This window comes from Drosophila hydei, unplaced genomic scaffold, assembly GCF_003285905.1.
Source record: "Drosophila hydei strain 15085-1641.00,03,60 unplaced genomic scaffold, DhydRS2 tig00000253-arrow-arrow-pilon, whole genome shotgun sequence".
Taxonomy (NCBI): domain Eukaryota; kingdom Metazoa; phylum Arthropoda; class Insecta; order Diptera; family Drosophilidae; genus Drosophila; species Drosophila hydei.
Genome location: NW_022045698.1, coordinates 156,211 through 175,679, shown reverse-complemented (window position 1 = coordinate 175,679; position 19,469 = coordinate 156,211). Strand labels below are relative to the sequence as shown.

Genomic DNA, 19,469 nt, shown 5'->3' with positions numbered 1-19,469 from the left:
CTATCGCACACATATTGGAATGAAAAACGTTATTTAACTTTTATACATCATTTATATGTAAAAAAAACCCAATTGCAATGTTTCACATATAGCAATTGAATTTAAGACATTTTTTGCACTGAAAGGGTTTAAGTACTAAATATATAAGACATTTATGATATTTTTTTAAATATAATTTTTTAACTTTTAGAATTTATATGAAAAATGCACATTCAGAGAAGTTCAATTTTTTGTTAGCTTCTTGAATTTTTATCACAAATGCACATTCATTAAAAACATTTCAGAGCAATATTAATAATAACAATAATAATAAGCGACGTTTACTTTCAGTTTACAGTTACATAAACAAAAAGTGGACGCTGGCTTCACACGTTTTTGCCCCCTTTCCACAACCTGCGCAGATACAATTCTCAAATAGTTATAGCATAGCAAGAGTAGCCAGGCGAAGGCGATGATGGACCAGCAAAGCTACTGGAAGGAGCTATGCAGACAGACTACTTGGCTATATGTCTGCTTTATTCTTGGAAATATAGAAATGTTCATAAATACCAATTACAGCAAACATAAAAATTATTAGAAAATGTCCGCCAAGATACAATTTGATAACATTTCAACATTCGCATATAATAATTATAATTTCCATAACGCTTCAAAAGCCCTCAACCATTGCACATTTTGCCCGCTTTAAAACAACGTTAAATAATAAAAGAACCGACATTTTTTGTACTTTTCCGATAAGCACACATATCGATTGTTAAATCAAAACAAATTCGCTGTTTCGCATTTCAATTCCCATTATCAATCGACGTTGTATGTTTTGCATGTTCCTAGATGGCGAACGGGCAAACAGAAAGAGAGAGAGATAGGGAGAGAGAGAGAAAAAAAATAACAAAAGTCCCCATTGGTAAACCTCACAATTTGACTTTTGCCGTCATTTTCCATAGCAATCGCAATCCTCGATAACACCGCAGAGCAGCATTCTGCCTGTGTAGCTCGGCTAAAGGCAACACATGCATAAATTATTATACCAAATAAAAAGCAAAAATTCCACAGTTCACGCCACACACACGCCCAGATGAGCCACCCCTGTAACACATACCCACAAACATTTTAAAACAATTAAACAAACTTTTTGCACATTGTTGGCTATGCGAAAAAAGCGCAGCATTTATTTAAAAGCCGCTACTGCATGAGGTCTACAAAAAAAAGATGCCTTTAAAATATGCCAGCCACTAGAATAGAGCGAGCATCGGGCTATGCAGATCGTGGCGTGGCATGGCATGGTATGCAACAAAGGTTTACATGTTTTATGAACTGCTAAAAACAGTTGAGAACCCCTAACTAAATATGGTCAACCGAAATCGAACGAAATTGTTGCACAGCCCAATGAGGTCAAGCGCAGTGTAAAAATCTCTCGATTTTATAACTTCATTAAATATCAATAGAGCTTTTTAATGCTCTTAAATATATAATGTTTGCAACAAAAAAAGACAACAGCATTTGTCATTGTCTATTCAATTGTTAAAAAATAGTAATTGTAAAAAAATAAATAGAATAAAAAACAAATACAATAGATAAAAACGTTAAGTGACGGAAAGAGCTATTATTTAAAATTGTTTCGCTTTTATTTTGCAATTAAATTGAGTTGAATTAGTTAAGAAAAAATTTGTATAAATTAAATAAAAGCAATTTTTACATTTCAAGGCTAGGACTAGGCAGCAGATATAAGTTGATAAAATGTTATGATATCTACTATTTTTTTAACAAAGAATTGGTCTGCTTAAATTCATTGAGCGCTAAAATTATTTTTCATTAAAATACACAAATAATAAAAGTCAAAGAAGCAAGAGGTTTTATTATAATTTTTTATTAAATCATTATTAGCAAGAAAAAATATATTTTATGGCAAATTTTCGCTCTTTTATGTTCATGTTTAAATACACAATATAGTGCAGCTAACTATATAAATATATTTTTTTGGAATGTAATTTTTAGGCTTTTGCGTCCATTTACTCATTTACATAAATTGAGTTTCCTTTAAAGTTTTCACAATCAAATATTATATAATGCAGGCAACATTTGTTTTCATTCTCGAACTACTTCAATAAATCATGTTGTTCAGCTACTCCTTTAAAGGCTCATCGTCCTTTACCGAATTTCTTCAAGAACATGAACTGCTCGAACTGCGCTTTCGTTTGATTATAAAAGAACCAGACTAAAAATTTAGTCGATTTTATAACTTATAGAAATATAAAAGTTTTACTATGTAGAATAAAATTATCTCTATTTTCTATAAAATATATTATTAGTATGAAAAAAATCCAAAAGAAATGTTAATTTACCAAGCTACCTTAACCAAAAGTGTTTATAATAAATCTTTGTCATCTAAGTGGAACCGTTTGTTTGTTATTTTTATTGAATAAAAACCGAATATCATGAATTAGCCTCAACTAATGATTTAACAAAAATATATATATAATATATAAAGTATATCTTCTATGTATATGCCCAAAGTTGTCCCATCCTCAGCATTGAATAACATTAGAATGAACCCTGTCAAAGGCATACTAACAATACAACTTTCCGAATTCCAATTGAATAGACTACATACTATACCATATATACTTATATATATATATATATATGTATATGTATATACAAATAAATCTATATGCATGTAATATCCCAAATGAGCTCAGCAAATTTGAGGTTATGCCAAAACTTGCCTCAACATTACTTATTAACATATCGAAACCATTTCAAGAAACCCAAGACACAGAACCTGGCAGGGGGGCAATACATAAAATACAGAGCACACACACAAATACACACAAACAATCTACTGCTGCTGTAGACAATACCATTTACATAACATCGAACCGTAACGTAACGCATCGAAGGCAGCCAGGCAGCCAGGCAGCCAGGCAGTCAGGCAGTCAGGCAGGCAAGCAAAAATGCGTATAAAGCTTAACATTAAATATTTATAAATATTACGTATACGTAATCGAATTGATTGATTTTGCAATTTCACGCAAGTCGAAACAAATGCAAAGACTGACAAAAGGAGCGAGTCGTAAATGATGAGAATGAGCATGTAAAACCAAAAGCCGGTTGCTAACCAGTCGAAGGAGCCAAACGTCGACCTGACCTGTCCAGCTCAGGCATGCCTGCCAGGCAGTCGGGCAGTCACTCAACCGAACTGTGGGTAACTTGAAACGAACTAATACCAAAAGAATGGCCAAGACGGAATGTTGGGGTATTATTATGGAGGCAGCAGCAGCAGCAGCAGCAGCAGCAGCAGAGCGTCTTAAGTGATTTCTAACTGAGGGGCCGCACAAGTCAGCAGCCAGATAAAATACATTATGGTAATGTGCGCACAGTAACAAGTTGTATGGTGGCTGCCACGCCCACACATTAACGAAGGCAAACACACTCACATACACGTAAACACTCTATAGAGCAGTTTACAAGCCACATGGCCTAATCCTTTTGCTGCCGCACCACGTTAAACCAATGACCAGCAAAATACATTGAACTCGTAGTTAAGGATAGATTTAGCATTGAGATTGGGTTACGGTTAGGGTCTGGATTTGGGTTCGAGTTTGGGGTTTACCGAAGTGACGTCTGGGTCCAAGAGATGCTTCATTGGCGCTATAAAATGCCGTCGGGCAGCCCAAGAGCCGACGAAAAGTATCCGCAATCAGAAAGCGGCACGTGTTGCTGTCCAACTTGGCGAGTTTCGAAGTCCTTCCCATGCACGCCGAAACCGCCTTCACGTCATGGTCAAGCTAACTGTGTGAGAGAAAAAAGGATTCAACAGTCCTTGCCTCGTGCCTCTTGCCTTGCCTTGCCAAGTCCTTTAAATTATTGGTAATTTGATGTTTTATTACATTTTTCGAAAATTTGATGCGTGTCCCTTTTTGTGTGGGATTTTTTATGTTTTTTGTTGTCCTGCTTTAAAATTTATGAACGCACTGAGATGGCCACATTATTGCTCTGGCTTATAATTGTCACACAATTTCTGAAGGGCGACTGACTTTAACGATTATGTGACCATATTTAAATTGCATCCAGGCTTGGGCAAATGTAAGCAAATTATGCAAACATTTTATATATTCTAATTTGAGTAGAAAATAATGAGAGCAAAAGGGTTTAATAATCAAATTATCTAATTCTAGTTGAGAGTGAAGCACAAGTAAACAAGTAGAATAATGAAACGAAAATTAGAAAGTTTTTTATACATTATGTGCTTAGCTGAACAAAATCAAATGTAGAAGAGTTATTTATATAAATGAAAGAAATATGATTAATATTTAATTAGATAAAGTTGCCTTAACAATCAAGTAATATCTATGTAAAGCTTGGTATGATAGAAAGTTAATTTATCAATTAATATTCCACAAGAAAATGTTGTATAATTTTAGAAAAATACATTTTAAATAGCTTTTGCCATATACGTACATTAGAAATATTTATAAAAATCATAAAATGAAAATGTACAAGGCAGAAACCTTTCCTCAACAAACTAAATATTTTTTATATTACAAAATTTATTTCAATAAAATCGGCGCTTTCGTTGAACTTTTAAAGAGCTCAAACCCATTCATTCAGCTGAGCAGCACTGTATTTAGTTAATTCAGTTAATTCAATCACCTCATTTTATTCTGGTAATGCAGCAAGAATTCTAGATGTGTGAAGTGTGGGAATGTTTCCGAAAAATAAAACTGCAACTGCAACAGCAAATTAAATCATTCTAAGTATGCAAGGTTTATCAGGCTGTTCATAGAAACTATGCTCAGTCATCATGCCCACTCATACTAACAGACAAATACTCAAGCTCAAATCTCTTCTAGTCTTAATCTCAGCAACACTCATAGTCAACATATGACCTCACTTGAAAGCAATTTATCCTGGCTTATTCCAAGAGACTAACGTTAAATGTGTTGCAGAATTCATGCAACATCTGCAAGCAAATCATGATGCACACATAAGAGAGAGTGTAAGGAAAGCGTTTGCCAAATGCAAGTAAGCCCAAGAATAACCGCCTCTAGACTTTCCCTTCAGCGCGATCTGAACTTAAATGACTTAAATGACTCAACCAACAAGGCATTAAATTGTTGCTGGTTGCAATTTATAGCTACATCAATGCCCGTATATACAACACATGACATCCACCAAATGGCCAAGCGCGACATGGCCAACACTGCTTCCAGCTTAAGCTGAACTTTTCGGTGAGTCGCTTGAGTATGTGGCTTGGTATTTCGACAACAGCGTCTCGAGTGCTGGCCTCGAGCCCTGCCAAAGTGGTTGGCTGGTTAGCGTTTACTAAGGACTTGATGTTGCCCCAGAGAAACCAATTGAGAGGCGGCAAAACGCATGATATCAGCGGGCTATTGATGAGCGCTTGTCGTGCAATGAATGAGTCGCTCAACTGCTACTTTACAACAGCTGAGCAGAAATTTTGATAAGCAAATCTCATTGCATATTACAGTCAATAACTCAAACAATTGCTGGGATATAGTTCAAGGAAGTGGCATAAGTCCTGTTGGGTGACTCGATATCAGTCCAAATAGCAGCTACGAATTGAGCCAAGAAATCTATACATAACCCAAGTTGTGATCGAAAAAATGCCTTAAGTATAATTATTGGAAATAATGTAGATTAAATATAGATTAAAATTGGAAACTATCAATCTAAATATATTCAAATAACAGCAACAAAGCTACAGCTAAAGATTTAATATCCACAAACTAGCGTAGCAGTAGCTTGCTGATTATCGTAGTTCAATGACCTCAGTAAGCCAAATTTTAATTTATTTAAAGGCAACAGCATAGTACATCATTATCAAATTTCGAATAAAATCTCAAAAGATTGCACTAATTAAAATACCTCAACAAATACATCAGATCTAAGTAGATCCCAAGAGGCGACTTTAGTATTAATTGAAGAAAACAACCTTTTCACTTTGACAATTTTATTATGAGTCTAAAAACAATACGATCTTTATATAAAGCAAAAGACGGCAACAAGCTCAAGTAACAATTATTAATAAAAGTTAGCTTAAATATGAAAGCGGATATGCCGCTGCTATATTTATAACTTACTCTGCCCAATTAACTTGGTTAAAAAATATATTTCTAAAAATAATATTAATTAATATAAATTTTGGCATTACTTACCACGAGCAAAGCTGCCCGAATTTGTTTAGTCTTCCAATAAATTTGCGCTGGCATTTTTATCTGTGTTTTCTGGTAATCATGGTTTCCATGCTGTAATTAGAAATGTGAAGCTGTTTTAGTTGAGATATCAAGGAACAGCGGCAAAGGACAATAATCAGTGCGAAATGCAAATAGAAATCATATGCGGCACACGGGCAAAGGCTAATACAGGTAACAGGTAAACAAACACATAAGCCAATACAAACACAAACACAAACACACACGCACACAAACAAGCTAAATAAGCAGTTAAATCAATAGAATGTGTTCCGAGGAATGTCGTTTGGCATAATTAAACTAAATATTGTTAAATCTTTGCGTATGCAACGATTAATGAAGGCAACAACACGAAGCGACAGCTGACTGAATGCCCTGGAATGTGGGTGGGAGGGAAGAGAGCTTGAAATTATGGCAGACTCTTTGGCGCATCCCTCGAACATAAACAACAACAAATGGCAGCAGCAAGAGCAAGAGCTACAGTGAGCGTAATAAATACGTTTAGGGCTCTGAGACATTTGTCATTCAAATTAAGTACAAACGACATTACTCATTTCATCCAAGATTCCGCCGCCTCCTCCAGCAAACAAGCCAGCCAAGTGGGCATGGCACTCGCCAGCAAATTTCACAAATTTCGTTGATTCTTTCCTTTTCTTTTTGTCTTAAGCAAAAATTTAATTTAGATTTATGCACGTTAATTTGGTTTGGGCTGATTTTGCTGCCTCAACTCGGGCCGCCTGCTGTTTATTTTGTATTAATTTTATTTTACAGTCAAGCAATTTGCTTGGCCTGAACAGAAAAAGGAGTCGACTGGAGTGGGCCACGGAGCGGAGTGACAGGCAAAATTATTTAATGTACTTTTAAATATACGCACGTAATTGTAGAGTGCAAAACGGAAAGCTGCCAAAGGGTATGGTTAAAGTTTGCAAAGCTATGGGACTTCATAAAAAAAATTTAGTTTTAGCTAAGAGTATTTTAAGCAGAAAACTATGAAAGAAAATTAAAATAAAACTGGCACATTGAATATACAAATTAATAAGCAATTTAGTATTTATACTAAATGAAATATTATAACTGAGAATATATACGAAAAACATAAGAAGATATGATAATATATGAATAGCAGAAAATATATCATTAAGATAATATATATATATTTTAAGATCTTTTATAAGACGTTGTCCATACTACAAACAATCTTATATCTGTGTATCTATATTTATAGCTGACAATTATAGGTAAAAAAAATATATTTTAGGTGAGCACATTTAGATAAGAGAAATATAGATATAGATAGATAGATAGATAAATAGATAGATAGATAGATAGATAGATAGATAAATAGATAGATAGATAGATAGATAGATAGATAGATAGATAGATAGATAGATAGATAGCTATAAATTGATAGATAGATATATAGCAAACTAATATAGCAAAATAAATATTTTTATATCAGCAAATTAAGATAAGCAAATAAAAATCAAAATAAAAATAAAATAATATAATATAAATAAATAAATGCAAGAACATTTTCACAAAATAACTCCTATAAAATAATATATTTATATACAATAAATATATTTATATCCCTGTTAGCTACCCAATTTTATAGCCAAATAAAGAGTATTATACAGCCAAGCACAGGCGGCCAGTGTAGTCTGCTTTGAGTTAACAAATTACGTAATTACCTTTTAAAGAGTTAATTAAAAACCAAAACTGCATTAAAAAATGTTCATGGAACTTTCGATGATTAACTTAATTAAAAAACTTGCAACTTTTTATTATATAGATATAAATATATATATATATATATATATATATATATCTATATATGTATAGACATAAACTCACTGCAACATTTCAATTAATGGCCATAACTTGTGTGTGTGCCAGACAAGAAGAGAGACAGAGAGAGAGAGAGAGAGAGACAGAGACATGCAGAGTTATCTGCTGTTAGCCTAATCAATCCTAAACCATTTGAATGCTCACCAGGGAACACTTAAGGTCGCCGAGCACGTACCACAAATTGGAAAATGCTAAAAATACATGATACCAATTAGTTTTCTTTTTTCAGACCAGCCAAGGGAATAAATATTTTTGGTCGGCCACTAAGTTTACATCTATTGCAAATGGAATTACAACTTTTTCATTTTACATTTTGCCACATTTCCTATGCTCAAAGCATATTTTCGACTGTAAAAGTTTTTATTTAATAGACGGGAGCATTTGGTGTGGTAATTATGAGCAGATAGCCGTGAAAAATATCTCACAGCATGACAATTCTTCACTAAGCTTCACACACACAGAGACAGCCTCTGGGCATTGGAATGCGTTGTGACAGCGGCTGCTGCGTTCGTTGCGGTTGTCAACACTTGTGACCTGTGGCAACCACCCAGCTCCAGGTACAGCCTCGACTCCCCACCCACCTTCCACATATAAAAATCAAAAATATAACTTCAAATATTACAGACGAGGTCATAAATAAAATGTTGGGTTGGGCCAACTTACACCAAAGCCTGAACATTTGCCCTGCTCTTCCGCTCAACCTCTCACACCCTCTCTGTGTGTGCGTGTGTGTGTGTGTAAGCTCGCAGGTGATTTTATGTGGTTTTTATATGTTCGTGTGGGTGGATGTGTGTGTGGTTTCTCTCGAATTGGGTAGCTGAAACGTAATGTAATTAGTTGGCCCAACCAAATACATAATGAGCATAATTTAAAGATTTATTTGCTTGGCCAAATTGAAGAGAATTTTTATATATTTTCGAGTGGCATTTAAATGCAGCTATACCTGCTGTAATTTTCCTTTTAAATTCACAAATAATTGCAAATTATTTTCACTGCAGCAGCATTTACTTTTCGCTGCTCATTTCTTATGTAATGCAATGCGATGCAAATTTTGGTTTCCTTATTCGACTTTTTAAAGTTTGATTAAACTTCCCTCGGGCTATTTACATAACGTCACGCAATTAATTAAATAATTAAAAACTGATTTCGTATGCTCCGCTTTCAAACAGCAACGGAAATCAGACAGACGACTCGCAGCCAGACAAAAGGGGAGACAAGTAAAGAACGCTTGAAATAAATTAACTATGCTCTTGTTTTAAATACACTAACAGAGAGATTGCTGGGAGTTTCTTAAGGAAGATGTAACGTAGCGTTAGAGGTATATTCAAGTATGTAATTCTATGATGAAGATATACTTAAAATATAGAAAAATTTGTATTAATCTGATATTTGCGCAAAATCGATAAATATCGTTAGGCGTCAGATTTTAGTTCAGCAAATGAGCTGAGCATATAGACGTAAGTCTTTGTGTGATATAAATACATTTAGCATGCATTTCATTAGGAGAATTGTGCAGCTTATAAGACTTAATAACCAGAGTTGTCGTGTTTATTAATTATTTTTTACAAAGTTTTAAAATAGAGCACAAAATGAAGTTTTTATAAGAATTTAGAATGAGAAAAAAATTAGTACAAAATGTGGAAAACGTTAGGCCCAAACGAGACATTGTTCATGGCTGCATGCATACCCTGTAAGCCCAAAAATTTAATCAATTTGACTAATATAGCCGCAACTGCTAAATCGAAATCTATTTATATATGTTATGCACAAGAAAGCTTAGGCAGAATCCCAAGTCTAAATAAACTTTGACTCCAAATAGAAGCTGTTAAGAGAGCTGATCTTGTCTTTAATACGACTCTATTAGTTCAGTTATTTATATATATTTATATACATATATTTTTTTTCTCTAAAACATCTCTTTTCAATCAGTTTCTTATCAATATGTGTATGAAGAAGCTTAAAAACAGATGAGATACGATTATAGAGCATCACTTATGTATGACATAATTTATTAACAATTAATAATTTATTAAAATGTGATTAAGCAAGCTTAAAGCCAGCTGCTTACAGAGTCTAACTTGATTAAAAAAAAAAAAAATATATATATATATATATATATGATTTTCTCTTATAAAAACAATCTCTTGTGAATAAGTGAATATCTTGTCTATAGTAAAACTTCTTCAAATAGTCAAAAAGTGATATGTGACTAGGACAGCTCACAGCTAATTACAGGGTATTTCTGGTCTATAATAAATAGGTCAGTTTGGATTAGAGAACATCTCTTGTCTATAGCACAACTCTTTTAGATTTAGTCTCTATGTATAAGAGGAATTCAGAAACTACCTCGCAGCTGCTTACAGAGTATCTCTGGTGCTTCTCCCTTTATTAGCCTTGTCTCTAGAGTGTGCTTCCCCAGCTCTGCTTCATCTCTTGCCTCTGGCAGCTGCCATGTTTGTAGTACAGCTGGTTTTTGGTTAGTGCATTGAATCTTCGGCTGCAGGCAAAGCTAAAGAGTTCTCTTTTATTGTGCCCTTTATTCGTTCACCTCATTCCCTTTGTCATTGTCATTGGTGTTGTGCTTGTTGTTGTCCATTTGGTTGTTGTTGCTGCTGCTGTTGCTGCAAATGTTGCGCATTGAACTTTTAATTAGCAAAAGTGACGTCTGCTTAAGCGAACAACCCCAGCACAGCACAGCACAGCACCGGGCCCAGTGCCTGGCTGAAAGGTAAGCCGTGTAAGGTGCCAGCTGTCGGTGGATGGGTTCCGGTTGAGCTCTGGCACAACACTCCCGCCCCCAACCCCGAAACGCAAATGACAACAAAATGAAATTCATTTCTATGCACAGATTGTTTGCCTGCGCAGGCGGGCGAACTGGCGTTTGGACAGGCGTGGCATTGCATAACATTGTGTTTGTTTATGTTTCGGGGCTTTTATGATGTCGTAGTCGTCGACAAGTTCATAAATTATGAACAATTAAAATGTTGCCCGGGAATTGCTTGAGGTCGGGCCACTTTTTTGGGTCTACCCGCACGGCTAGTTCATCAAAAATGTTTGCATATGTGACAATCTGGGCAGGGGCTGGGGCTCAGGCAATTGAAGTCAGGCAGCTGGCGGCGTTGCCTCACTTGTCATTTGTGTTCTATAGCTATTATTCAGTTTTTAGTTTTCTGTCCATACTTAATGTACATAAATAGTGATTAATAAAAACACGAAAATTTCAAGTCTCAATCAAATCTATGTATAGTCCGTCTTTCACGACGTCCGGAGATCCGGCGCATTAATCTATACAGGTTAGAGCGAACTTCAGCCAAGCAGTCCACGTTGATACCCCCTTAAAGCCAAAAACCAGTAAGCAAACCAGCCTGTCCAATGTCATCCTCTTCTAAAGCCAAGCCCTACATATTGTGCTCACCATCTACGCCAGAAGCTAAACACGTGAGTAGCGCGAAAACAACAGATTCACGAATAATTCACAAATATTTTGTAATCATTTTTATTTAATTTTTTTTTTTTTGTATTTTTGAAAATATTATTTTTATTTTTTAACTTTTTTTTGTATATTTATTGTTATGTTTAAAGTTGCATATTTCGTATATAAAATATTTTCAGTAATACATTTTTTTTGGTTTCATGTGAATATTAAATATTTTTTATGTAAAATATTTTATTTATATGTTATACAATTTTTTTTAGCTATTTTTTAATACGTTTTTATTTTTAATAAATTTTTTATTTAGATATTTATTTATTTATATAATTCTATATTTATTTACTTATTATATTATGTATTATATATTTATATATTTATTATATATTTACAATCTAGCATTAATTTTTTTTAGTAATTACTTTTATTATTATTATTATTATTATTATTATTATTATTATTATTATTATTATTATTATTATTATTATTATTATTATTATTATTATTATTATTATTATTATTATTATTATTATTATTATTATTATTATTATTATTATTATTATTATTATTATATATTTCCTCCTCTTGACACGCAGCAATTCAACATGTGGAGACCAGATTTCCCTGATTGGTATTATTATAATGCGATGCTAACTAACTCCAGCGGACAATTTGCAAGCACAGTTCATCCACGACAGCACCGCCACCAACAACAACAACAACAACAAGATCAACAAGGATATAGACCAAGTTATTCATATATGCCTCGGCAACAGTCCCTGCCTTATGGCGCTCAGCATGAGAGACTTAACTATAATGGATTAAACCGAGCACAGGCTGCGACTCAGGCTCAGGCTCAGGCTCAGGCTCAGCAGCAGGCCTGGCTAGCTTATCAAAAACAGCAATTGAAGCAGCAGCATAGCTACAGCTATTGGTATGGCTTGAATCAGCAATTAGCTGGAAGAACTTATCGTCATACTGATCCACTCAAGCAGCAACAGTCTCAAGGCCAGACGCAGCCAACTATAAATTTGGTGAGAAAACACTAATCCCCCTCTCTTATCTTAGCTTATCTTCTATTCTCCACTCAATAGCTCGATAGAAGCTCTCAATCGGGCAGTTCGCAACATTCGCCATATCCCAATCAGACCAGCTTGCCTGGCAGCAGTCAGAATCATGACATCTATTCGCAACTGAGCAGCAGCGGCAGTCTCAATCGCATCGATAGCGTCTCTAGCTTTAAGAATCAACATGGCTTGCACATACGCGATTCTCAACATGATATGAACACCTATCAACTCATTGCGGCACGCAAACTGAAAACGGCAGCAAGCACAGCAAATCACACGGGGCAGACAGAAGAAGAAGCAAAGCAAATTGAAGAGGCGCTGATCAAACAGAAACAGCCAATTGTCGGCACCAAGCAGCAGGAGAGCCAGTCAATGCAACCAGCTAACTTAGTTATCAAGTGTTGCAGGGGCAACAGTTTGCTTAAAAAACTGGGACTCATCAAGCACCACAAAACCAAATCCACAGATTTAAAAATATCAAATTCGAATAATACTCAGGAATGCACTCCGAGCGGCTCTCGGAAGTCGCGCAAATCAAATTTCTTCAAACGCATTTTTCGTGTTATGCATTATCCTTCCACAAAGGTGACAAATGCAGCGATCGCACAGGATCTACGCGAGGAATTAGAATTTGATAAAGTACGCCACAAGCATTAGATGAAATAGTAAGCCACAATAGTTCATGATGAATGTTATATTAGCTTGTTATAAACAAAAAATTTTAAAATATAAATAAAAACAGTCAGTAAAGCCAATAAGAAACCAAATAAAAAAAAAAACAAAATTATAATTTATGTCAAAACATAACTGTTTTTTGCAATTTCAATTCTTTTCTTATTGATTTGACCTTTAGATTGACTCTGCACTTTAGATTTAAAGGCAACAATTTTTTTAGACTTTTTTTATTAAGCATTGAGCTATCTAAAAATAGATTTTTAATTAAAATTTAGCATTAGGGCACAACTATTAATTTGATATATTATTTGCAAGTTTTATCAAAAAATATAAGAGTGGGATTGCCGAATAGCAATATACCTGAACCCTGCAATTCCAAACATTTTACGCATCTTTTAGACCCACATAACAAGCTATAAATATGCACACATTCACACAAATTCAGCACATGTTAATGATATCTATATATCTCTATTTAACACAGCAAATATGGGGTTAAGGGAATGCAGTATACAAATGCGACAAAAATTATAAATCCGAGTATTTATCACGAGGATAAAATTGCATATATCTGCCATTTCTACTATATGTAGCAGATATGAAGTCTTTAGCTTTAGAAACTCTAGCTTTTGTGATTTACTAGATCGCTATGAACGAACAGACATACAGACGTAGAGAAGGACATATCTGGATCAAGTCAGCACGTCGTCCTAGTCTAAAATATACAAACCTTATGGGCTCTGCCACCTTCTGCCTGCTACATACATATTCACAGCAGCCTTTCGCCATGAATTCTTAATTTTGAATGGGTTCAATCACATATAAACTTTTAAAATGTTTCCAAGGTTATTATTGAATTCGTAATTCATATTTTTCCATAGAAAACTCTCGAATGGGCACGGGCCCAGCTATATTTTCCAGGAAAGAGTCGATGAAATTCCAATCCATGCCGAATTGACACCATTGATGATTAGCTTTAACCCACCGCAGCCGCTGAGCCACTCTGGGACAGCGGTTTGCCTGCATGTCGCAAGCGTTAACGGCGCCTCATTAAACAGCCATCAACGCTTATTAATTTTGACATTTCGATGGTCATATATCATTATCCAACCAGCAAGCCATCGCAGCTCGTCAGCAACAGCCGCAGAGTCGCACAGCATTTGCCAGTTAGACAAATTCCGAAAATTTCAAAAGAGTAGAAGAAAAACAGCCAAAAATAATTGCGCAGTTAACACGCTAATCAGCTCGTTACCAACTCTTTGATTTGGAACTCAATAAGAGCCATGCCCATATTTATGGGCATTTGAAGCCCGCACAAAACACTTTTGACAACTTTTCCCGCAGGTTTCCAAATGGAAAACGCAGCGAGGGTGGCACGAAAAACTCATCAATCATTTTTAAACAAATCTATAAATATAGAATTTACAAAAATAAACCAATATCTCTCACTGCTTTAAACTACTCGAGCCAACCTCGCGCATGCCAGCTCATTAACATTTCAATAAATTGTTGTAAATCTTATTGCAAATGGGCGTGGCAACAGTGTTTGCCTATAATTAGTAACGGCTCAGAGCAGAAGGTGCAACAACTGCGACGCGGTCAGCGAAAAATGCAACGCTTCATTGCATCACAAGCACAGCTAGAGAGAGTGAGAGTGAGAGAGTGTGAGAGAGACAGAGACGCCACCTATATAGAAGTCAATATATCTGCATCTGTTTTTTGTCTTCTTTAGTATGAAACGTTAACGAGTAGCTTGTAAATGAGGTCGACACGAAACTTGTTGCCCTGTTATGACTTCTTCTCGCAAACATGACGTCAAATCGAATTGGCAGTCATATTATATATATACATACATATATATGTGCGTATGTATATGTGCATAAGAATTCCAAAAATTGTGTGCACCCATGACCAAGTCTTAAACCACATTGTCTGCCTGACAGCCACAGCGAGCAATAAGTTTCAAATGGAGCCGACGTCGACGTCGACGTCTTCCATGTCAACGCAAAGAGCGATGAGCTGTGCTCCAAGTGGGGTGGCCGAGACGTGGGCGAAGGGGCTGCAGGTAGAGGGGGCCTCGCAGATTGAGAGGACAGAGCTGCAAGAGGCGCTATGCGATGCATTGCCATCATTGTCGTTGCAAAACGTTTCGATTTCAACGAAGATCATTCAAGTATTTCAGCGTGCACTGAAAGAAATCAGTGGAGTGTGCTTAAGCAAATTTAATGGTACAGCGCACTTCAGGAATGTCATGAATGTTGAAATCTTCAAAATATAAACAAATCAAATAAATAGAATGTGAATTACAGGAATTTATACCAAATTATTAAAAAATAAAAAATATGATAGAAAATAATATTAAAGAAATTTATAAAAGTATTTAAAATAGTTCCTTATAATTTAAAACTAAATAAATTTAATATAAATATTTTTAGTAGATATGAAAACAAAATAAATAAATATAAAAAGAAATAAATTAACACTTTTTTATAATTATTTACTATTTTACATTAGATTGTTTTATTTATATCGAAGCAGAGGAACTGTAAAATTAATAAGCCAACAGCAATTCTAGATTTTATTTTTTATGTTTTAGTTTTTTTATAGATAATTAAAAGATCTCGATTACAATTTTTTTTAGAAAAATCTGCTCATAATAACTACTTTATATTTTAAATTGCTTGAAAATATATTAAAAGTTATTTAAATGTAATCTTTAGAAATAAGGGAATTAATTTTTTTTTTGATTTTTTTTAAGTTTTATTTAAATTTATTTTAAATTCGATTGTTATTGTTTTCATAATATAATTCAGTCGAGAATCTCAGCAATATGAAATCATTTTGTGTATACTTTAAGTGCTTTTGTGTACTTATTTCTGTTCAATTTATAAAGCTAAAAAATGTTATAAAAAAAATAAAATATATTAAATACGTACGGTAAATGAGTTAACATATAACCTTTCATATTTATATATTTTTGATTTATTCATAATATATTTAATTCTATTTATTTTTCTAAGGTTCTGTCAATCAAAGAGTAAATAATATGCGAAATACATATTTAATTTGATTAGATATCCGTTATAAAAATAGCCAAATATTAAGGCTTAAAATTTAATATACAATTAAGCTCAAGTAGAGTTTTGGAAAATTAGTTTTCAAAAAAAATTCGTCGGCCACTTGAAATGTTGCAGCCGCAGGCAGAGTAAAACCATTTAAGAAAAAAACTAGAAAAATGAGAATTCTTTTCTTATTTTATTGTTAAGCCAATAAATTATTTTGCATGTATAAATCACAGGGGCACGAAACTTGTGCTGAAAACATGTTAAAGCCATTCAAAGATTTATTTCGAGAAGCGGCTCGAGAGGCTGCAGCGAGTGAAGAGCCAGAGCTGCCAAGCAGGAGCAGGAGTCAAGCACAAGCGTTGAGAGAAAGCACGCAATAAAATGAATGAATGAATGAATGAAGGAAATGGAAAGAAGCAGAAAGAATGCGTTGCAAGAAAGGCACGAAAGGAGTAGGCAAAGTTTTGTGGCTGTTAGCGCTTTTTATTTTAATTTTTCACTCGTTTCGCAAGATTTTCCAAATGCCGAGTGCCGCCGCTTGCCAGTCGCATTGGAGTTTATGTGTGTCAGGCTAGGGCTCGAGCTGAGCTGAGCTGAATTGTGGGAAACAGCAGAGCAGGTAGAATTACTAGCAGGAACCACCAACCCATTAACCTGCAACACACGCACACACACTCAGTCACACACACACAACATATCCGCCACTTGGCAACCCAAACAACTTGCGCTAAACTTTGACAACGGGAGACGAAGCGCGATATTACTTGAATATATATACCCTGTAAATGCCTAATGAGAGCTTGACCCTGAAAATCATTTTATATATAATATATATAATAATACAAATATTTGTTAAGTGTTTTTCAATGCATTACAATTTAGTTCGAATACATTTTTAAATAATAAATATTAAAATGAATTATTTTTCTGAATTTTTAAGCTCTTTAAAAACAATGATATATATATATATTATTAAAATAAACTTTAGTTTAAATTTTTAAAAATATATAGGAATGATAATTATATATATATATTTTTTATATTTATTTATATTTTACTTTTATTAATATTATATATTTATATTATATTTCAATATTTATTTTAAGCTTTTGAAAAAGAGATTTAATTCTTTTTAAAAAGTTTTGAAATTAAAATTTTGGTTGATTAGATCATAATAAATTATATTTATTTAAATTTGCTCTGACTTTTTCTTAGTTTATTTATAAAACTATACATTTAATTTAAAATAAAAATTAATAATAATAAATGGTTAATTTGCTTTTATGTACATATCTAAAATCTCAGCATTATTTATTTATAATTATTATACATTGTTAATAAAGATGTCCATTGCTAGCTCAATTATTTTTTAAAAATGAAAGCTTCATGAATTTATACAGAGACCTATGCTTTCCAGTTGATTTATTTATTAATGAAAACATATAAAATCTGCATAAATAAAAAAATTTATATAATATTCGCAAGTAAATTTTTTTACAAATATACATTAAATTGTATAAGTAATAATGAAAATGTTTCCCTTAAAGCCCAGCGGTACCCTGGGCTGGGTACAGGGTATATTCTAGTCGAGCACTCTACGAAACGGATTTCACTTGTTAGCACTGTGTACTGCTTCGCCCAGAAGTGGGGCTGCAGCTGGAGCTGCTGCTCTTTGATTTCGTGGCAGCTTTTAAGTGTTTAACTTCCTCAACTGGCGCTGAGCATAGCAGAAGGCACAACTTTATGCAGCCTCATAATTTACGGCCCTTCCCGATGCCAGTTTAAGGACTCGCGTGTCTCTAGCTCTGGATCGGCCCGCGCCTGTTAAGCAGTTGCATTAACGTAGCAAAACTTCGTTAAGTTGGATTGGGAATTTCTTTTTCTTATTTTCCATTTTGATAAAGTCCCTACAAGACACAATCAAATGCTTACTTCAAATACGAAATGGAGCAGAAGTGCGCCAAATAATCATTAGAGGAGCGCATTAAACGCCTTTTAAATGAAGTCACAAATGAGACGATAATCCGCCTCGAGACGAAAATGCTCTAATGTGTTCTTAAAAAGCTGCTGGACAAAATGAAAGATGACAACGAAGTGTTACCTGTGGCCTTAATGAAACATTAATGGACATTGAGAAAATAATATACAGAAGACAGATAAGTTTAGCTCATAGAGCATAGCTCGATACGAGATATAAGACTTTCTATTAAACTGAATTCATATAAATTAAAAATGATCTTAAAAATTTACAAATTTTCGAGAAAAGCTCAAATTCGTATCTCAAATTCAGCTTCAAATAGAAACTTCTGATCAAACTAAAGCTTACATTTAACGGCTTTTCGAAAGCACTTACAGAAACCTTTTTGGACAAGTGCTATAAAAGTGTTGCTTTTAGCACATATTGAAAGAGAGAGAGAGAGAGAGAGAGAGAGAGAGAGAGGGAGACAAATGACTACAATAACAACTACCTTTAACTATCCTATATCCATATTGTAACACTTGGAAACATCTAAAAGCTTTATACACGCACTTAAAGCTCTTTACGATTTACGTTTGTTTATTTTCAACTTTTTTGAGCTGAGAAAACAAACGCCTTGGACCCCAATAAACGCATAAATATAGCAGCTGCTTGAGCCCAATCGAAATCGTCATAAACTGTGAGTACTGTATCTAGAGACCTCTTACTCCACACCCACACACGCGCTTCCTATTCTCTGCCTGTCATACATACAGCTTAATAAAGGCAGCTAATCTGAGAGGCATACATACACACACACAAGCGTAGATATATTGTCAGAGTTCTTTATAGAAATTTTCGCACACAATGGGCGCATTATGTCGCTCGTCTACGTCGACTTTTTAAGTAAATTATAAAATATTTAAGTATTTTAAATGCGAATTTCATTGAAATTGCTGCAAATTTCAGTATGAGAATGCCTAAACAAATAGGCACCGACTGCGCAATGTTCTTTTGCAGAAGTTTTAATCCGATACATACTGTTTAATGATGGAAACTTGAGAAAAGGAACCTAAAAACTAAAACTAAAAATAATAATAACTCAAAATTTAGCTTTTACCAAAAATGTGTGTTACATAATTGAAATATATATTTTGTAGTAACAAGAAATAAAATTTATTATGTTATATTTATAAAACTCTCAAGCCT

The 19,469-nt window shown here is 34.1% G+C and overlaps 2 protein-coding genes across 5 annotated transcripts in view; one reads left to right on the top strand and one right to left on the bottom strand.

Moving 5' to 3' along the window:
• The window catches only part of LOC111592495 (protein madd-4), an 80,088-nt gene that overhangs the window by 57,931 nt on the left and 2,688 nt on the right, over positions 1-19,469 (bottom strand). For 3 of the 4 annotated variants that reach the window (XM_030223702.1, XM_023304717.2, XM_023304721.2), the window contains exon 3: positions 6,180-6,269. In XM_030223702.1, coding sequence (XP_030079562.1) covers positions 6,180-6,233 — 54 coding nt within the window. In that variant the 5' untranslated portion in view covers positions 6,234-6,269. Of the gene's footprint in view, positions 1-6,179; positions 6,270-6,765; positions 6,844-19,469 lie in introns of those variants that run through there. The other variant, XM_023304719.2, reaches the window with a different exon arrangement.
• LOC111592496 (transcription factor kayak-like) lies at positions 11,187-13,324 on the top strand. The gene is made up of 3 exons (XM_023304722.2): positions 11,187-11,501; positions 12,090-12,527; positions 12,588-13,324. Exons 1-3 carry the CDS (start codon positions 11,436-11,438, stop codon positions 13,218-13,220), a joined length of 1,137 nt encoding a protein of 378 aa, XP_023160490.2. The 5' UTR covers positions 11,187-11,435; the 3' UTR covers positions 13,221-13,324.